This window comes from Pristis pectinata, chromosome 8 (assembly GCF_009764475.1).
Source record: "Pristis pectinata isolate sPriPec2 chromosome 8, sPriPec2.1.pri, whole genome shotgun sequence".
NCBI classification, from domain to species: Eukaryota; Metazoa; Chordata; class Chondrichthyes; order Rhinopristiformes; family Pristidae; genus Pristis; species Pristis pectinata.
Window position 1 is genome coordinate 71,061,635 of NC_067412.1, and position 21,056 is coordinate 71,082,690.

Genomic DNA, 21,056 nt, shown 5'->3' on the forward strand with positions numbered 1-21,056 from the left:
TGAGGTAAGTCATTATGGCACCACGCCATTCCTCGGTCTTCCTTTACTTTCTCTATTGACTGCTTTGACACCAAACTGACATTCCTGGAGATATTACTGAGAAAATTCATTAGACTGACTCTTGGAAATTAGGTGGCTAAAGGATTAGATAAACCCATGTCTTCACATGGTTTTCACAAAACCCATGTCTTCACAAGATCTAAAAGATAAATGTAAGATCTGAAATTAAACCTAACAGTAGATAAGGAATACATAACATCAAACTGGCAGAAGGAAATTCAGGAAATTCTTAACACTAAGTATTTAGGAGGACTTGAAAGGGTTTGCTGTCAGGAGATAAAAACCCAGCTAATATTTTGGAATGATTGTTGATTTCACCCAAATGGATTGAATGTTCCCTCTTCATCCATATCTATCTTGGGTAGGTATTCCCTTTATTTTTGCATTATTTATTTTCTAATTTATAATTATTTTATCTCTTTGCACTGTTCTGCTGCCGCAAAACAACCAATTTCACGACATATAAGTCTGATAATAAACATTCTGATCTTAGTCAAATTCTCTGCTCCATAGGATTGTGTCAAAACCTGCTCCACAAGCTGATCAGAACTGAAAGAAAAAAGCAATTCCCTCTCTTCTCTTTGAAGTAGGGAAAGAATGCATTTAAGAGGTGTAATGATCTCAGAAACATGTAAAAATGTAAAAAAGTTCTTATTATTGGCATGATTGACCAGACGATCCTCTTCCAACATACACTGTTCAGATTCTATTCTTATCTATCTAGTCAAAGCCAGAGCGAAGGCCTCTTATATCACTGTGGTCATTACATCTGACCTCATTTTGTTTCTTTTCTACCTCCCTCTCAATGGCATCATCTAAAAACATGCCATCAGTTCCCACATTAAGGGTGAAGATACCCAGCCCCTCTGCAGTCTACCAGTTGTCAGACTACTTCTGGGTGAGTCAAAATTTCATTAAACTGAATTTTGGGAAGATTGAAGCCATCATTTTTGGTCACTAGCAAAAGTTCCATTCCCTCCTATTTCATCTACCTCTCTTTCTCTGGCAAATTTATGATGCTTGAGTGCATGTAATATAGGATGTGAGGGATTTAAGAAATACGTCAAGTGACCAACTGTTCACTGGGCTTACAGAAAATTCCGTAAATAATTTGTGAAGAGTTCTTAAAAACAATACACACTTTGTTTGAGCTCCTTGTGTCTCCTATGAACAAGTCTGTACATTCTGCAATAGACTTAATTAGAGGTTAAGAACCCACTTTATAATATTGAACCAGATTATTGCTGGTGTATTTGATGGTGAGATGAGCTTCTAACCACCTATCTGCCTATTTCCACCTTTAGAACTCCACTAAAACCTGTCCATACTTCATTTCTTCACTTGTAGAAATGCTAGTTCTTATTTTTGATACCTCTAGATTTCAGTATTCCAATACATTCCTGCATAACTTCCTATCTTGTGTCCTCTGTAAACTGGAATTCATTCAGAATAACTCTGTTGCTTATGTCCAAGCTTGCCTCATTCACTGCCAGTCTTCTGTTCACTGATCAACATTGGCTCCAGATTAAGCAATGCCTTGCTTTTAAGATTCACATTCTTGTATTCAAATCTCTTTGTATTCAAGTCTCTCCTTTTCACTGTAACTAGCTCCAGTCTTACAGCTTTGGAGATACAGTATCTAATGCATCACATGGAGAAACCCAAAGATAACTAAACGCATATTCCCAAACAGTAGCGGTATTTTACTTCCAGCTTTGGTTGCAAGAAAATTGCTAAATATGATAAGCAAAGTTTAATATTTATACTGTCTACTCTATAAACCATTTTGTCAACTAATTAGCATCTACGTGGGTAAATAATTAATAGCTTCATATTTGTATAGGCTACAATCAGATTTACATATGACTGTAGGTTTTACAAAACTAAATAATTAAATTACATGACCTTAATAGTAGAGTAGATTATGCTTTAACTATGGTCTGCCATAATTCTATTCCATCCAAATAACTAATTCCAGCTGGGAGGTATGGATCTAGCATTCATTTTGAAAACACCAATCTGATTCTGTCCTTTGTGAGAAAACATCTCCTTTTCCATGCTAATATTAAAATCTGCTCTCATTTTGATTTTCCTAGTTGCAAAATATATCTCATTTAGGATTGTTAGCCATCCTAGGACTCAACCCCATGAATCAAGGAATGAGAAAGGACTTCCTAATTGGCACACTGTTTCTTAAAACCTATGGATCCCAATGAAACTGTAGTCCAAACATTGCAGCTTCCTAGTTACCTTATATTAGACATTAGGCAGTCTTATTACTTTTGTGCAATTATTACTTTAATCATCAAAGTGGCATGTGGCTAAGCAAACCACTTTAACATGGTTGCATTATTTTTCCTAAAGGATCACCGTTTCAAACCATTTCTATAAGTGTATAATTTCCTTGAGATTCTGTGAGCTCCCACTGCATCTTTGATAGCTTTCTAATCTTCCACATTCCATAAATCCCACATCATGGAATTGCTTGCTACGGAGGTGTTTGACCTCAATTATGAAACTGAAGGATTCTTCATTTTAATATTTTGATGCCAGACAGATCATCAGGATGCAGTTTATTTATTGTGCTCTTCAGTTTCACAAGGACATACAACAAATGCTTTGGAGAAAGGTCATCAGATTAGATGTAAAAACTCTTAAAATGAAAGAACAAAGAGATAAAGTCCACTATGATCATTAAGCAGAATTTGCAGACAGTGGTGAGCTGCTAGATTTTGCTACTAACTTTGAAGGAAACTGTCTCTTTTGGCAAACCTCCTTTGGAGATGAAAGATTATATTCTGTTTCAAAAGTAATCATGTAATGTTCTGGAGAAACTCAACAGAGGCATTCCCATGATAACAAAGTATGGAATTTCCATTGAAATACACATTGCAATACAAATTTCTTGGGTATTCTTACAAAATGTGCAATGGTTAGCCTCTTTGGCCTGTAATTAAAATATTTCTATGAATAAATTATTGTAAGAACTGCATCAACATCTTTAGATAAAATAAATTAGTGGCATACCTGATCATAATTTATTGTGATATTAATGGAAGTGAGCTTGTATGACTGAAAGCTGCACTCTTCTGAACAGGTAACCAAACTGTTCAACTTTTATTTTCTGTATTTGTTACTATATGCCAATTCCTTCTTTTATTACCAAAGATAAATAGTAGCATTGATTCATAATAACTAAGGCAAAAATGTTTGCAGGTTTTACAAAAGGAGTCAACTAGATTAATCCCTTTTTTGAACGTAAGGGTTAAATGAATTTAATTCTAATCTAATGTGACCTCCCCAGCATTTGACTGCAGCACCTTTGGATGGATACCATCCATCCCCAAGGAATTGCTAATTGTTAATCCTCCCCAAAACTCTATTTTCCTTTAATTCAACTCAATGAGTCTGCTTCAATTTATTCTATTAAAGGGACGATCTATTAAGCATTCTTCTGTGAATATTTCAATGAAGGAACCATTGTGTGTGTTCCTTTTAATCTACTTATTACCAGTTTAATTTCCCTTGACATATTTTATGTTCCACACATTCACTCTGGCCACTCTTGCTGATATACACATATCGTAACACAGACCTATAGAGCTGTACAGCATAAAAATGGGCCCTATGGCCCAACTCGTCCATGCCAACCATGATACCAATCTGTGCTCATCCCATTTGCCTGCATTAAACCCATATCCCTCTACTCCTTTCTTATCGAAGTACCTGTCCAAATGCTTTGCAGCGGTTAGTGTAACACTATTACAGCACCAGCAACCCAGGTTCAATCCCGGCCACTGTCTATAAGAAGTTTGTACATTCTTCCTGTGTCTGCGTGGGTTTCCTCCGGGTGCTCCGGTTTCCTCCCACATTCCAAAGACGTACAGGTTAGGAAGTTGTGGGCATGCTATGTTGACGCCGGAGGTGTGGTGGCACTTGCAGGCTGCCCCCAAAACACTGTATTTCACTGTGTATTTCGATATACATGTGACTAATAAAGATATCTTATCTTATATAAAAAAATTGTATCTGTCTCTGGCAGCTCTGTCCACCTTGATGTGTGCCAATATCTCTGACACTTCCTCTTTCTCGATTCAGACATGTTCCAGAATATCAGCGTACCTCTCGCCTAACTCTCTATCGCCACATCCCTCTCCCTGGTGAATATCAATGAGAAGCATTCATTTAGGATCCCACATATCCCTTGGCTCCACATATAGATTTCCCTTTTGATCCCTCTGGGATCCTACTCATTCCTTAGCTGCCCTCTTGCTTCTAATATACAAGTAAAAGATCCTGGGATTCTCCTTACTCCTTTCTGACAAGATGATTTCATGGTCCTCTTTTTTTGCCCTCCTCATTTCTTTCTTAAGTTCTCTCCTATATCCCCTATAAACCTCAAAGGACTCACTTGAAACCAAATGCCTATACATGACATATGCTTCCTTCTTATTTCTGATCAAACCTTCAATTTCGTTTGTTAACCAAAGTTCCCTAATTTTACCCTTCCTTAATCAGGAACCTAATCAAGTTCCCTAATCAGGAACATGCTGACTCTGAGCTCCTATTACCTCACCTTTAAATGCCCCCCACTTATCGGATGTTTTTTCTCCCTCTAGCAGCACCTCCCAATCTACTTTCACCAGGTCCTGCCTTATACTATTGAAATCAGCCCTCCCCCAGTTTAAGACCGTAACTCTAGGACCAACCTTATCTTTTTCCATGAATACCCTGAAACTTACCACACTATGGTTGCTGCTTCCAAAGGGTTCCTCCACAGATAATTCCACCACTTGCCCACAGCCCCTTCCCTTGCAGGACATTTTACATACTGCTTTAAAAACCTCTCGAATGCACTTTATGAATTCCACCCTATCTAAGCCTCCTACAGCAGTACAATCCCAGTTAATATTGGGGAATTTAAAATCCCCCACTACTGCAACCATGTTGCTTTTACACGCTACTGCGATTTCCTATATATCTGTTCTTTTACTTCCCACTGACTATTGGGAGGCCTATTGTATAACTCCATTAATGTGATCGCTCCTTTCTTATTTCTAAGTTCTACCCACATAGCCTTATTGGCCAATCCTTCCAGAATATTGTCTCTGAGTACGACACTAATGCTCTCCCCAGTCAGTAGTACAACACCCCCTCTCTTTTTGTACCCCCCTCTGTCAAAAACTTCTGTCCCTGAGACAGTGAGCTGCCAGTCCTGTTCTATCCTCAACCATATTTCTGTGACTGCAACAATACTTTAGTCCTTGTGCTGATCTCATGCTTTCAGCTTATCTGTCAAATTTAACTTTTTGCTCAGCAACTTCAATCATTTCTAGTTCATTCCTTCTTGTTATTTTGAACGTTCTGTGTGCTTCTATGATGAGATCATTACCTGTCTCCACCACCACCCCCCAAACACACACACTGGTGGTGCCATCAATGAACCAATAGCTGATTCCCCTAGAAGAGCATTGCTGCCCCTTATGGGGAACAGTGCAGGCTAGGCATAAGCTTTTGGAGTTTCTTCTCTCTTGAACCATTGTTGTGGTTTCAAACAACTTTGGAAAGAGATGCAGCTTCCTCACAAGAAGAGGAAGAAGAATTGGTGGCAGAGTTGCAGCTGAGGGTTATGGCAATAAAGATCCAAGCTACTTCAATCATTTGAGTTCATGGAGAACCCTGCTGCAGTCATAGACACAGGCGGTGTGAAGGATGAGCAGCTAGAATCTAGAGTATTGTTTCACATTTCAGGAGGTAAGTCACCCGGGACCAGTGAGCTGCAGTCAGGAAGGGTGCTCTGAGATCAGCGCAACACCTCTGGCCAAGAGGACGCAGCACCATGAAAAAGAAATACATAGAAGAGAAGACATGTTATCTAATAATGATATGTTAATGACATATCTGCATAATGACATGTTAAGTGCCTTACTGAGAGTTTGTTCCAGTTTGTGTGGACCACACCAGAGTCCATGTTCACAAACATATATCTTGTCACTTGGAGTCTAGTAGAATAAATTGGCAGCCAAGGTTATATAGAACTCTCTGTTTACCACCAGGTCACCCTCCCTAGCATACATTAGCATACCCTTCCTAGCTCACCTTTAACAAAGCCTCATGAACTGGTGGAATTAGATCAACGAATGCACCCGACTCAGGATGCTCAAGCTGTATTCTTTGAAGCTCCCAGATGCCATCCATGAGCAGAGTGCTGCTCTGCTTGCACTGACTGCTTGATGCAGGTGCAAGAGCTGTAAGCATGAGGTGAAAGCAGAAGTGAGTGTGGAATTCCTTGGCGTAAACCTAAGTCTGAGTCTTTCACAGCAGCTGCGCAATCTACTCATAGGAGATGTGCACCATAATGACTCCTCCATCTTCTGAGGTCTCAATCAAATAGCTGAGAGAGAATGTATTCTCTGTTAATGTTTGAATCATATTGGTTCTTCCCTGTCCATCCACCAATGTGGTATCTTGTTAGGTAAAGAAGTAGACTACTGGACTAATTGTTTAATGAGGTCCCAGATGCCCAATAGTCCTCAAACATTTATCAGCTCATTCTCATGACAACTTGTCATACAAAAATTTAAAAACTAAACAAGCCAGGGGAAAGCTAACAAATGGGAAAGTCAGTTAGATGGCCTACCACAGTAAATCTTGCATTCAAAAAGGCTAAAGTTTAATTTAAGATTTTATATTTATATAGAAACATAAATATTCATGTTAAATGGGTTACTATAGAGGCCTTTATACATTTAGCACATTTGAGTCTAAAATTTCACTTGGTTACTTCAACTCCATGCCACCAAATTATACAAATGGGTATGTATATAAGTTATAATTGTGTTATCTTCATACCAGATTTTCCTAAACTTTCAGATTATTGCTAAACTTTCAGGCAATTGCAGAATTGCAGTTCCAACTCTAAGTTATATTTGTCACCCATGTCATTCCTGTATAATCATCGTTCTTCTTTTCCTCATATTCAACAGAGTAAGCAGTTGAGATTGAAAATAGTCTTTGGGTCATGTAGCATAGCCATCCACAGTATTGCTCCTAATTCCTCATTGAAACCTGATAAGGTTTCTTTTTCAATTCGCCATACTAGTATTGGTATTGGTTTATTATTATCACGTGTACCGAGATACAGTTAAGAGCTTTTGCTTTGTGTGTCATCCAGACAGATCATACCATACATAATTACATTGAGGTAGTAAAAAGAAAACAGAGTGCAGAAGATAGTGTTGTAGCTGCAGAGAAAGTGTACTGCGGTTAGACAAATAAAGTGCAAGGGCCATGATTAGCTGAACTGGGAGGTCAAGAGTTCATCTTCTAGCATATGAGAGGTCCGTTCAAGAGTCTGATAACAGTGGGATAGAAGCTGTCCTTGAGTCTGGAGGTTTGTGCTCTCAGGCTTTTGTATCTTCTGCCCAATTAGAGAGGGGAGAAGAGAGAATGGCTGGGATGGGAGAGGTCCTTGATTATGCTGGCTGCTTTTCTGAGGCAGCGGGAGGTGTAGATGGAGTCATTGGAGGGGAGGTTGGTTTGCAAGATGGACTGTACTGCATTCACAACTCTCTGCAATTTCTTGCAGTTTTGAGCAGTTGCCATACCAAGCTGTAATGCATCTGGATAGGATGCTTTCTATAGTGCACCTATAAAAACTGGTAAGAGTCATTAGGGACTTGCCGAATTTCCTTAGCCTTCTGAGGAAGTAGAGGCATTGTGTGCTTTTTTGGCTGTAGCTACCACTAGGCTGGACCAGGCCACATTGTTGGTGATATTACTGAACTATGACAGGAACACCCATTTACTTAAACTTTACGAAACTTGAGGTTTCATAAAAAGGTTTCCAAGTCTTAAGCTTTTTTCCTCAAGATGTGTCTGTCTTTGCTACACCTTGCAAATGAGTGATGTAAAGGTGAATTTCCTCATCTTTTTCAGCACAATAATATCATGTGAACATTATTGCAAATATTACCTCAAAGGAAACGTGTGAAAGCAGGAAACCTCAAAAGATAATTGTGAAATCCCATAATCAGATTGTGCTCATCTCTTTTCAAAGCCATTTGACCATGGGAGCAGAGTTCCTCTCTCTCTAACCTGTACCATCTGCTTCTCTCTGTACACTTTTGTATTCAGCTTGAATAGGAAGGTGCTATAAGGAGTACAGTGTTTCTGTACATCAGAAACATCTATACTCCAAGTTACACAGAATATCTTTGATTGAATAAATAACTTTGAATTTTCTTTTATATAACTTTGGAATGTTGGTAAGATTTTATGACATCAAAAAATGGGATTCCCTATTCATATTAAAAAAATACATTTCTACTTAAGTTCTCCTGCCATCCAGAAGACAGAACAATCCAATTGGTACAAGCTACACTCTGAAGGTACATTGAAGCTTCCATGTGAGTGTCTACATATTTGGCAGGTAATTTTATCAAGGGTATCGAGAGCAAATTCCATAACACTGTTGCCTTGTTCCTTTACTTGGTCCTGCTTTCTATCAAAAATGGTACAGTTTTACTTCTTTTCAAAATATAGCATTTACTTTAAAATGAACCGTTATTTATCCTTCATGTAACATATGTGGGTGAATTAAGGGAAAATTGAAAAATTAACAGGCCAACTTATTCCATAGCAGTAGAAGGGAATCTTTCACTTAAGATTAAAGTTCTGCAGGTGGCATCTTGTTTTCTGCTGTACAGTTGACAATATTACTACCCCAAAACTGGACACTGAGCACATTCTTTTGTGAAAATAATGCATGAAAGTGATTTTCCCCAAGTTGGAGTGTACAAGTAAATGAAAATCAAAAAAACTGCAGATCCTGGAAATCTGAAATAAAACATAAAATGTGAGAAACACTCAGCAGGTCAGGTTGCATCTATAGGTTTTCAACCTGAAACATTAACTCTGTTTCTCTTTCTACATGGTGTTGCTGAGTGTTTCTAGTATTTTCTGTTTTTATATCATACTAATGATCATCTCCAGGTCATTGTGTGTCCATCAGGAATTTGGCCTATGTACTTCTATGTGCAAATCACTTTCACGAGGTTGATATGCACACTAGCAGTTTCCAGGATTGCCTCCATAAATTGCCAAGCTGAAGCTTTTGTTTGTCAGTCACAAAAATCAAGGAGCAAGCCCTGTAGCTGATCTACATAGAAATCTGAGCTGTATGGTCCTCAATGTGACATCCATATTTAACACCCAGCATCTGCCAGACACATATATGCAGAAGCATCACTGTTTCCTCGACAGTCACAGTATTTCTATTTTATGAACCTCAGAGCAAGATGCTGCAACGTCTGTCAGATTGATGATCCCATACTTCAGCTGGGGCCATTCGTGGCAAGGGGCTTCTCACCACTTGGGATTTGATCAGGGCATTTCATCAAAAGAGGCACAGCCACACACTGGATGTTGCAGCTCCACCCATCCCCCATCCCATGGAGTTTTCCCACACTCTATGGCTGCAATGGTGAGTTTCTTGAAATATCTATACAGGAAAAATATAAACATGGAACAGTACAGCACAGTACAGGCCCTTCGGCCCACAATGTTGTGCTGACCTATATAAACACCTGCACCATGATTAATCTAACCCTTCCCTCCTACACAGCCCATAACCCTCCATTTTTCTTATATCCATGTGCTTATCTGAGAGTCTTTTAAATGTTTTTATTGTATCGGCCTCTACAACCACCTCTGGCAGTGTGTTCCAGGCACCGACCACTCCCTGTGCAAGAAAACCTATCTCTGACATCTCCCCTAAACTTTCCTCCTCTAACCTTAAACTGATGTCCTCTGGTATTGGCCATTGCTGCCCTGGGGAAAAGGTGCTGGCTGTCCACTCTATCTATCACTCTCATAATCTTATACACCTCTATCAAGTCACCTCTCAGCCTGCTACACTCCAAAGAGAAAAGCCCTAGCTCGCTCAACCTTTCCTCATAGGACATGTTCTCTAATTCAGGCAGCATCCTTGTAAATCTCGGCACCCTCTCTAAAGCTTCCACTTCCTTCCTATAATGAGGTGACCAGAACTGAACACAATACGCTAAGTGTGATGTAACCAGAATTTTGTAGAGCTGCAACATTACCTCGCGGCTCTTGAACTCAGTCCCCTGACTAATGAAGGCCAACAAACCATATGCCTTCATAACCACCCTATCAACTTGCGTGGCAACTTTGAGGGATCTATGGACTTGGACCCCAAGATCCCTCTGTTCTTCCACACTGCTAAAAATCCTGCCATTAACCTTGTACGCTGCCTTCAAGTTCGTTCTTCCAAAGTGTATCACTTCACACTTTTCTGGATTGAACTCCATCTGCCACTTCTCCACTCAACTCTGCATCTTGTCTATATCCCGTTGTAACCTACGACAACCTTCTACACTATCCACAACACCTCTAACCTTCATGCCATCTGCAAACTTACTAACCCATCCCTCCACTTCCTCATCCAAGTCATTTATAAAAATCACAAAGAGCAGGGATCCCAGAACAGATCCCTGTGGAACACCACTAGTCACCAACCTCCAGGCAGAATACTCTCCATCTACTACCACCCTCTGCCTTCTGTAGGCAAGCCAATTCCAAATCCATGCAGCCAAGTCTCCATGGATCCCATGCCTCATGACTTTCTGGATGAGCCTACCATGTGGAACCTTGTCAAACACCTTACTAAAGTCCATATACACCACACCCACTGCTCTACCTTCATCAATTTGTTTTGTCACCTCCTCGAAAAACTCAATTAGGCTCATGAGGCAAACCTGCCCCTCACAAAGCCATGCTGACTATCCCTAATAAGACTATGCTTCTCCAAATGCTCATAAATCCAGTCCCTAAGAATCCTCTCCAATAGCTTGCCCACCACTAACATAAGAGTCACTGGGTCTATAATTCCCAGGATTATCCCTATTACCTTGTTAATGTTAATGTTAATGTTTTGCCAAAACCAAAAACAGAGAGAAAATTAAGTTCCTTTTTAGGGTAGATGTGGAAAAGAGAAGAAAAGGAGAGGAAGCCAGTCTCCAAGAGGAAGTTAATGAAGAGAAAATCTTGAAAAATGCTGAACTAACCTACTCATTAAACAAAATCCTTTCTCTCAACAATGCAACTTGCAGGTCAATCTTTTTCTGGGATGTTGTGATATTTTGCAATTTTTGTATCCTTATAATCAAAAGTACCTTATTACCAGAACCAAAGAAATAACAGAAGATTTTTGTGTCCTTTTGCTATCTGTTTCTTGGCTAGGATTTAAATTGATCTGAATTGTTTGTAATGATGGACACCATCATGTAAAAAAAATATTTATTTTAATGATTCTTTAATTTTGATAGCTGGACAGTCAAGCTGTTTTTTTAATCTCTTTTGTAGCAGTTGGTTGAACAGCTGCATTGGCAGCAATAGTTTTAGCTCATACATCTCACGGCCAGAGAAATAAGTCACCACCAAAATTGTTGAAGTTGGAGCAAAACCATGCATTAAAGAAAGTCTGACACTAGAAATATATTTCTGAGTTAGGCTACAGTCAACAAATGTTCAAACCTTCCCTTTCCAAACAAATATTTATTTTGAGTTTTGTTTAATATTGTCTGTACCTGAATTTTGGCTCCTTTCAGTTTAGTGGGGAAACCACTTTTTTTTATTTTTACTATTGGTTGCTTCATACCATGGGCAAGAAGACAGCCAAATAGCCGACTCCCATTTCTTTGGCAAAGCTCTTCTGTACACTGGGAAGTGCACATTAACTTGAAATGGTTTCATTATTCCCTGACTGATTTAGAATGTTTTCCTCAGACACAGCATCTGCCCATGGTGCCTTCACAACAGGTTTGAAAGATATCATGATAGTAAATCTGCACACCAGCTGCTCTTGGTTCTGCTGATGTTCACATCATCATCATATAGATTTCTCTGTAAAACCCATGCAATTTCCAAATCAGATTTTCATGTCACCAGAATCACAGGATGATTATAGCATGGACCGAGATCATTCAGCCCATCAAATCTGTGGCACCTCCATGGAAGAGCAATCCACTCCCCTGCCATCACCTCAAAGCCCTGAAAATGCTTTCCTTTCTGATATTTATCCAGCTCCTTTTTGAATGTTTCAATTGAATATGCCTTTATTACTACCCAACAGGGCATTCCAGATCCCAATCACTTGCAGATTTACTCCAGATTCCTCTGTTCTTGTACCCCTTTTTTGAACTGTGCACTCCAGTTTGTATTACCTCTTATCATTTATCCTTTCAACACCTCTCCCAGCATTAAATTTATCTGCCATCAATCTGTCCATTCCACCAGTTTGTCTCTTTCTCTTTGAAGTTTATTACTATCCTCCTAACTCTTGCTCCATGTTTTGCATCATCTACAGGTTTGGAAAGTGTGCCCTGAAACCCAAGTCCAAGTCAATAACAAGAAAAGCAGTGGTCCTAGTACCAACCCCTGGGGAAATCCACCATGCACTTCCCTCCTGTCCATCAGACAAACTTTTAATACTGCTCCCCGTTTCCTGTCACTTGGCAAATTTTCTATCCATGCTGCTAACATCCCTTTTACTTGAACTTGAAAACAGAATATGTATTAGCAATAATGGCTACAAAATTACTGGATTGTTGAAAAGTATTATCTAGTTCAATAATACACTTCTGAGAAGGAAACATGACATCTTTATGTGACTCCAGACCCACGTGTGGTTGACTCTTCTGAAATGGTCTGGTATGCCACTCAGTTATAGAATAACCACAATATCTGGACTGCAGTGGTTCAAGAAAATGACTCACCAACATATTCTCATGGGTAAATGGGGATGGGCAATAAATGCTGTGCTTGCCTGTGGCACCCACATCCCAAGAAAGGTTATCTAAGTACAGGACTGTAAATAACTCCAGAAGAACACAATCATATTTTAATGGTAATGATTAAGACACATCGAATAAAGAAGCACAAAAAAATTGAAAGTTCATATATGTAAAACCTTAAAGTTGATAAATTAAAAACATCCTAGATTTTGTAACAAAGGGTTATGTGTCTGAATAAAGGAATAATTCTGAATAGATACCAATTATTTATTAAGGCCCAGTTAATATATTGTAATCTCTTTTGGCCAATCTATTATACAGCTGGTGTCAAAGTCTTGGAATATCTGCAGAAAAGTTCATTTAAAATGATGAGGAAGCGCATCATTAGCTCCCTAAAAGTGGCAATACAAGTGGATAGGGTGGTAAAGAACTTGTATGGCATGCTTTCCTTCATTGGTCAGGGCACTGAGTGTAAAAATTGGCAAGTCACATCACAGCTGTATATAAAACTTTGGTTAGGGCACATTTGGAGTAATGTGTACAGTTCTGGTTGCCACACTATAGGAAGGATGTGGAGGCTTTGGAGAGGGTGCAGAAGAGGTTCACAGGATGTTGTCTAGATTGGAGGTATTAACTATAAGGAGAGGTTAGATCTAGCCTATTGCAATAAAAATGGTTAATATATAATTTGCTACTTAAGGGGACTCAAAGGAAGAGTAATCATAACATGATTGATTTTTTTTTACAAAGAGGGATTTGATTGAATCTTTGATAAATGTTTGGCTATGACAGATTGGGAAACTATATTAAAAGGAATGAAAGTAAACAAATAATGGCAATAATGGAGGGTGCAGGAGAGATTTACAAGGATACTACCTGGACAAGAGGGCCTGAGTTATAGGGAGAGGTTAGCTGTGCTGTGTCTTTATTCCTTAGAGCATAGGAGAATGAGGAATGAATTCATAAAAGTTTATAAAATCATGTGGGGTATGGATAAGGCAAATGGTCATAGTATTTTCCCCAGGGTTGGGTAATCCAACACTAGAGGGCACAGATACACGACAAGAGGCAATTGGTTTAAAAGAGACCTGAGAGGTAACTTCTTTACACAGAGGGTAGTGAATACCAGGAATGAGCTGCCAGAGAAAGTGGTCGAGGTGGGTATAATTGCAACATTTAAGAGGCATTTGGATAGGTACATTTGTGGAGGAGAGGGGCTTGGAGGGTTATGGGCCGAGCGTGGGCAACTGGGACTAGCAGGGGATGGACAAGTTGGGCCAAAGGGCCTGTTTCCATGCTGCATTACTCTATGACTCCATAACAATTTAAGAATCAACATCAAGTTAATAGGAAATAAGGCACAAAAACTATACGGGAAAGGTGGTCCCACCTTGGCTAACAAGAAAAGCTAAGAATGGTTTTAAATTAAAAGTAGGCTTAAAAGGTTGCTTAAAAAAAGCAGTTAGTCTAAGAATTTGGAAAACTTCAAAATGTAGTGAATAAGCAAAAAATGGCAGTTAAAGAGAAAAAAATTTACAAGAATAATCTAGTGCGAAACATACCAATAGGTTTTAAGAGCTCCTGTAGGTATATAAAAAGGAAGAGATTAGCAAATGTTAATTTGGGTCCCTTACATAGAACACTACAGCACAGTAACAGGCTCTTCGGCCCACTGAGAAATTATGTGAGGGAATGAGGAAATGGCAGAGATATTAAACGTATAGTTATGAGCATCTTTGCAGAAAAAAATAATGAACAATGGGTCTTAGAGTGAACATAGAGCTGAAAGAAATCAGCAGCATTAGTTAAAAAATAGGAGAAATTAAGGGATTGGAAATTGATAAATCTCTCAGACCTGTTGACCTGCAATCCAAGGTTTTGAAAAAAACAGTAATGGAGACAATGGCCGCACTTGTTAACGTCAAAAATCCTATAGATCTTGGAATGGTTCCCATATACTGGAAGGTAGCAAATTTAACCCCCCCTATTTAAGAAAGATAGAAGACAGAGAAAACAGAACTACAGACCAGTTAGCTTGACTTCAGTAGCAGGGTAAACATTAGAATCTACTTTTAATCTACTATTAAGGAAATGTTAACAGTGAACTTTGAAATTAATAAAAGGAAATGGACGAGCCAACATGGATTTATTAGATTTTTGGAGGTAGTATCTAGCAGAATAGATGAGGGGGAACAAGTGAATGTGGTGCATTTGGACTTTCAGAAGGCCTTCAATAAAGTGCCAAGCAAGAGATTATTAAACAAGATTATGACCCCATGACTCTAACATTACAGCACATTGGATTGGGGATAGCCAAATGGTGTAGAATGAGAATTAGTTAACAGACAAAAAGTGTAAGAATAAATAGGGCATTTTCAGGTTGGAAAACTGCAACTAGTTTGATGCCTCAAGGATGAGTGATAGGGCCCCAGCTGTTTATAATACATATCAATGGTTTGGAGCAGGGGACCAAGTGTGAAATGTCCAAATTTACTGATGTTACAAAACTGGATACTTTCTGTGGGTTGTCCAGAGGATGCAGAAAGACTTTTGGGCACTATCGACAAAATAAGTGAATGTATGTGGATATGGCTGATGAAGTATAATGAGGTCATGGTTAAAAAAAAGTAGAAGAACAATGTATTTTTTAAATGGTGAGGGCCTAAATAGTGTGGGTATCAAGAGGAAATTGGGTGTCCTTGTACTCCAATCACTAAATTAACAAGCCATTATGAAGGCAAGTGAAAGGTTTGCCTTTATGGCAAGAGGATTTGAATATAAGAATAAAGACACCTTTCTGCAAATATGTACGGGTCTCATGAGAATGCACCTGGAAAACTTTGTACAAGTTTGATCTCCCTACCAAAGGAAGGCTCTACTTGCAACAATGGCTCTCTGGATTGATTCCTCTGACAAGGGGTTTGCCACACAAGGAGAAATTAAGCAGACTGGGCCTATACTTTCAGAAGTTTAGAAGAATGACATAGGATCTCATTGAATCATTCAAATTTCAAATGGAGCTTGGCAGGATAGATTCAAGGATAACCTTCCCCCGGCAGGAATGTCTACAACCAGTGGCCATAGTCTCAAATTAAGGGGCTAGCCATTCGATAGAGACATTTTCTAAATGGAATGAAACTATACATGTAGGAAAGAATAAAAGTTAAGTCAAACAGGAGTAAAACCAGCAAAATGTACCACAACATCCCTTTGAGAGCTAAGTTCCTGTTCAAAGGTATAAGGGAAGCTATAAGAACATCTTAATAAATCTAAGCAATAAATATTGGGTAAGTTAGTACGGGAACAATCTGAAGTAAATTACATTAGATACAGGTAGGGTGTTGTCACAGGCAAGCCCATAGTTTCAATTCATGGTGAAGACCAATCTACTTAATCAACACTCTGGTGCATCAGTCAACATACTGAAAGAAGAGGTTACTTTATGCACAGATTATAAAGGAAGAGCTGGAATATTTGAACTAAACAAGAAATGCTGCATTTTTAGAAATATTGGCCTTCAGATGAGATATTAACTCAAGGCCACACCTTCATGTTTTTCTTGTTCTGGTATATATTTGAAGAAGAACAGGGAGTTCAGAGTGTCTTTCTTGCAACAACTACACCAAAAATAGACTAACTGGTCATGCATTCCATTGTTGTTTGCAAAGCTGCATGCAAAAAAAAACTGCTTAATTGTCACTTGTCACTTCATGTGAATCACTTCAAGGTACTTCCATAAGTGTGATTCTGAGCTATATAAACATACCTATTTTGCTCAATGATTGATCTGTCCAGATATAAACATTCAGCTTAACACTCCAAATACATCTCCATCCAGTTTTTTTGCCAGTTAGTGAAAATTAAAATGGTTTGAAACTGTGAATAATTTTATTTAAAGAATGACCACATTGTAATAATGTATTATCTGCCTCCAAATGCACTTGAACAGAATGGTTTGCCAGGCCATTTTAGAGGGTAGTTTAAAGTCAATTGTTGCATTGTTGTGGTTTAGAGGCACAAAACAGGTTAAGATGGTAGAGTTCCTTTCTTAAAGGACATTGATGATCTAAATGTGTTTTTATGATAATCCATTGGTTAATGATCATTTTTATTTAAGATTCCAGGCTTTTAGTTAATTATTTGAATTTCCATTCCCTGATTCTAAGGTGGGCAAACTCATCGTCTCAAGTTCTCTCCGTGCCTGTGTGGGTTCCCTCCGGGTGCTCTGGTTTCGTCCCACATTCCAAAGACGTACAGGTTAGGAAGGTGTGGGCATGCTATGTTGGTGCCGGAAGCATGGTGACATTTGCAGGCTGCCCCCAGAACACTATGCAAAAGGATGTATCTCACTGTGTGTTTCAATGTACATGTGACTAATAAAGATATCTTAGCTAATAATTAGACCCATGGATTACTATTTTGTTTACAAAACTACTCTACTACTTTACAATGCAATCACAGTCTTGCTAATTGCTTATTTATATGGACTAAAGAAGCACAAAAATGCTTCAATGTTAAATTTGTGCCTTTATACAATGAGATGGACTATGACCTCACAATCTACCTTCTTGTGACTTTGCACTTTATTGCACTGCACTTTCTCTGTAGCTGTGACACTTTACTCTGTACTGTTACTGTTTTTACCTGTACTACATCAATGCACTTTGTACTAACTCAAAGTAACTGCACTGTGTAATGAATTGACCTGTACGATCGGTTTGTAAAACAAGCTTTTCACTGTACCTCAGTACAAGTGACAATAGTAAACCAATGTTCTATACAGTATAAAAGTGGAAAATAATTGAAGTATTAAAACAATTACATGAAATTACTGGTCATATTCACTTAATTTATGGATTCCTATAATGTACTGAAAGGAATTTCTCATCTTCATGCAGGGCTTACATTTGATTGATGTTTAATAAACTGAAAACTTATTCAAGAGAGGAGGAAGTCAGAAAGCAGGAAACTATAGACTAGTTATCCTGACATCTGTCATTTGGAAAATGCTGGAATCCATTGTTAAATAAATTGCAGCAGGACATGTAGAAAGTGATAATACAATCAAGAAGAGAAAACAGTTTCATGAAAAGGAAATTGTGTGTGACAAATGTGTTATGAGTCATTTGAGGATGTAATGTGCAGAGTGGATAAAGTTGTGAGGATGCAGGAAACTTGCAAAAGAACGTAGGTAAGTGGAACGGAAAAACAGACTATTGCTTAAACAGATAGAATATTGTGAAACAAAGGGATCTGAACCTCCTTGTATTATGAAGCATGGCAAGTCACCATGCAATTACATGTAGAAAGCTGAATGGAACATTTATCTTCACTGCAAAGAAAATAGAGTATAGAAGTAGGCAAATCCTGGTACAATTTGTGTGTTGATGGAACTACAACTGGAGCACTGCATACAGTTTTGGTCTTTTTATTTAAGGAGAGATTTACTTGCATGAAAGACAGTTTAGAAAAGATTCATTAGGTTGATTCCAAGGATGAATGGGAATGGCCTGTTTTCTGAGAAAAGTTTGAATAAGTGTGGCAAAAACTAATTTTCGAAAAGTGAGAGATGATACTAAACATAACATTCTGAGGGGTTTGACAGGATAAGTGCTGACAAACATGTTTTCTCTTGTGGCTGGAATCTAAAAATATGGGGCACAGTTTCAGAATATAGATTATCTATTTAAGATGGAAGTGAGGACGAACTTCTTCTTTCAGAGGGTCATGAATCTTTGGAATTCCCTAACTTGTACAGATGTGGAGGCCGAACTTTTACCAAGAATCATTGAATCACAGTTGAAATAGATAGACTGTTGGCCTGTAGGGGAGTCAAGGGTTGTGGGGAACAGGCAGAAAATTGGAACTGAGGACAAATTCAAATTAGCCATGATCTGATTGAATGGAGGAGCAGACTTAAGAGGCCTACTCCAGCTCATATTTCTTAGGCTCTTGTACTCTTATTATTCTATTTTTGTATCCTATATTTTGGAATCATTATTATTAAAGTTGACAAGAGAATGTTGGACATGAAGAGTGTTGCATTGGAACAACCCCAGTGTATCACAATGTGTTCCATTTCACTGACTCCGGGGGTCATCTGAACTTCTGCAGCCTGAGGTGTTTGTATTTCTTGGTTGTGAGGGGTGCAAGAGCTTACATTATCTGTTCATTATTTATACATTAAGTTCTGGCTCTACATCAGTCCAAAGCTGATCTTAGGCACCCTGACATGGGGGATGGATTGAGGGGTCAGCGAACTTGAGGAATCCTCCTCACATATCTACTTTGGGTCTGGTTACAAGTCCAAGTTGGATGCAGTTTAAGATTCACTCTTCGGTAGCCTCATCCAGGCCAGGGTGCCCCTAGGGAGAGTATGTTGAACAAACAAACTGCTGGAGGAATTCCCAACGAGTTCCCCCAGCAGTTTATTTTTTGCTCCAGATTCCAGCATCTGCCGTCTCTTCTGTTTCCAAAGCGTAATTGGTTTATTATTGTCACAAGTACTGAGATACAGTGGAACGCTTTTGTTTGTATGCCATTCAGACAGATCACTCCATACACATGTACATAGAGGTAGTACGAAGGGAAACAGAATGCAGAATATGGTGTTGCAGCTACTGAGAATGTGCAGTGCAGGTAGACAAATAAGGTGCAAGGATCATGACGAGATAGATTGAGAAGTCAAGAGTTCATCTAGTGTCTGCCAGTACGCTTGAGGCCATACATAAACAGAAAAAAAAAGTAGTTGATAAGCATTGAATGCTTTGCCTGTAAAATCACTGATCACACGATACAGAGATATGGGCGATTTTTTTTAATTGAACTTTATTAGTTGTGCCATTCTAAAAAGCACTTCGTTTGTTTTTTTTTGATAACACTGGGCTACCGCAGTGAGTCTTTGAGGATGCAATTAAATCAGGCACGGTCTTGTTAAGATAATGTTAGGCATCACTTCAATGCGCAAAAAGCCTTGCAGGCCACAGTGACTGTACGTTCTGAGAAATAACTAGTAAAGCACCACATTATGAAGAGTACTTGGAAATGCTGGAAACACTCAGCAAGCAATAAATACAGAAAGAAACAAGAGAACAAAAGAAACAAAAAGAAAGATATTTCAGGTTATGCGTGTCTTTCTTATTATGTAATGGAAGTGTCGTGAGGGTTTTGCAACCATACCAGTTGTTTAGCTCAATAGAGCAGCCTTAGCTGCTGTGCTCACGACGCGCAGGGTTCCCACGGGCGGCGCCGCTCCCAGCGGTGGGGAGGCGGAGTCACGCTGCCGCGTCACCCTCGGGTGGGCGGGCCCAACTGGTTGACGCAGGCTGAGCGAAATGATGGCGCCGAGGTGAAGGTACGGTGCTGTAAAGCAGCAGTTGAACGGCGATCCGTGCTGCCGCCTCCATGGACAAGTCGGCAGCGAGAGCGAGGGCCGCCGCTGGGAAGTCCGTGATAATATCCTTTAACCCCCCCCCCCCCCCCCAGGAGAGGAGGCAAACTAGCAACCGGGCGTAACCCGGGACCGGGATCCTGGCAACCGATAGTCACAGCACCACACCCGGAGCAGAGGACGGGCCGGTTGGTCCGCTGGCCAAAGTCCGGCCTGGCCCAGTCCCGGCCCCGGCCGAGTCCTGCCCAGGATGTTCCTGCCGTCTGTTAGCGTGCAGCCCGAACAGGCCCTGGCACCCTTGCAACTTGTCCCCACTCCCCGCCTTGTGAGACGTGCTGTGACGATCCTTTCTTGTATCGCTTCGGTTGCTTTTTGTTTGTTTCGTGCTAGTTTAAAAGCATCTAGACTTCTTGGGAAGATTTATTATGAGCGCATTATTACAGAGAATGCTAAACTCGCACATTATTTAAGAAACGTTTATTTTAAATGGTTGCTCAATTTTAAAGTTGGTGTCTGCTCTTTACAGTGTTCTTCTCTTGATCGGTAATAACATGCCTCTATCACTCTGCCTGAGGTGAAAATATATTTCCTAGCTCATCTTCTAAACTCGTAGATTGAACTAAATTGTTCGGTTTAAAACTATCTGAAGTTGCATAAAATAAATGCAAAACAAATGCGCCAGGATTCTACTCCTGTCACAGTCGTTTACTCCTCCACAAGGGGTATGTCACCTCGGACGCTGATGCTGTCCGGTGCTGCACCCGATTACAATTCTCTATTGGAGCCCA

General features: G+C 39.5%; 1 protein-coding gene across 3 annotated transcripts in view; it reads left to right on the forward strand.

Annotated features, from left to right (window-relative positions):
• Window positions 1–20,197: 20,197 nt before the first annotated feature.
• The window catches only part of ocrl (OCRL inositol polyphosphate-5-phosphatase), a 60,933-nt gene continuing 60,074 nt past the window's right edge, over window positions 20,198–21,056 (forward strand). For all 3 annotated transcript variants that reach the window (XM_052021785.1, XM_052021788.1, XM_052021787.1), the window contains exon 1: window positions 20,198–20,332. In XM_052021785.1, the coding sequence (XP_051877745.1) occupies window positions 20,283–20,332 (50 nt within the window). In that variant the 5' untranslated portion in view covers window positions 20,198–20,282. The remainder of the gene's footprint in view (window positions 20,333–21,056) is intronic.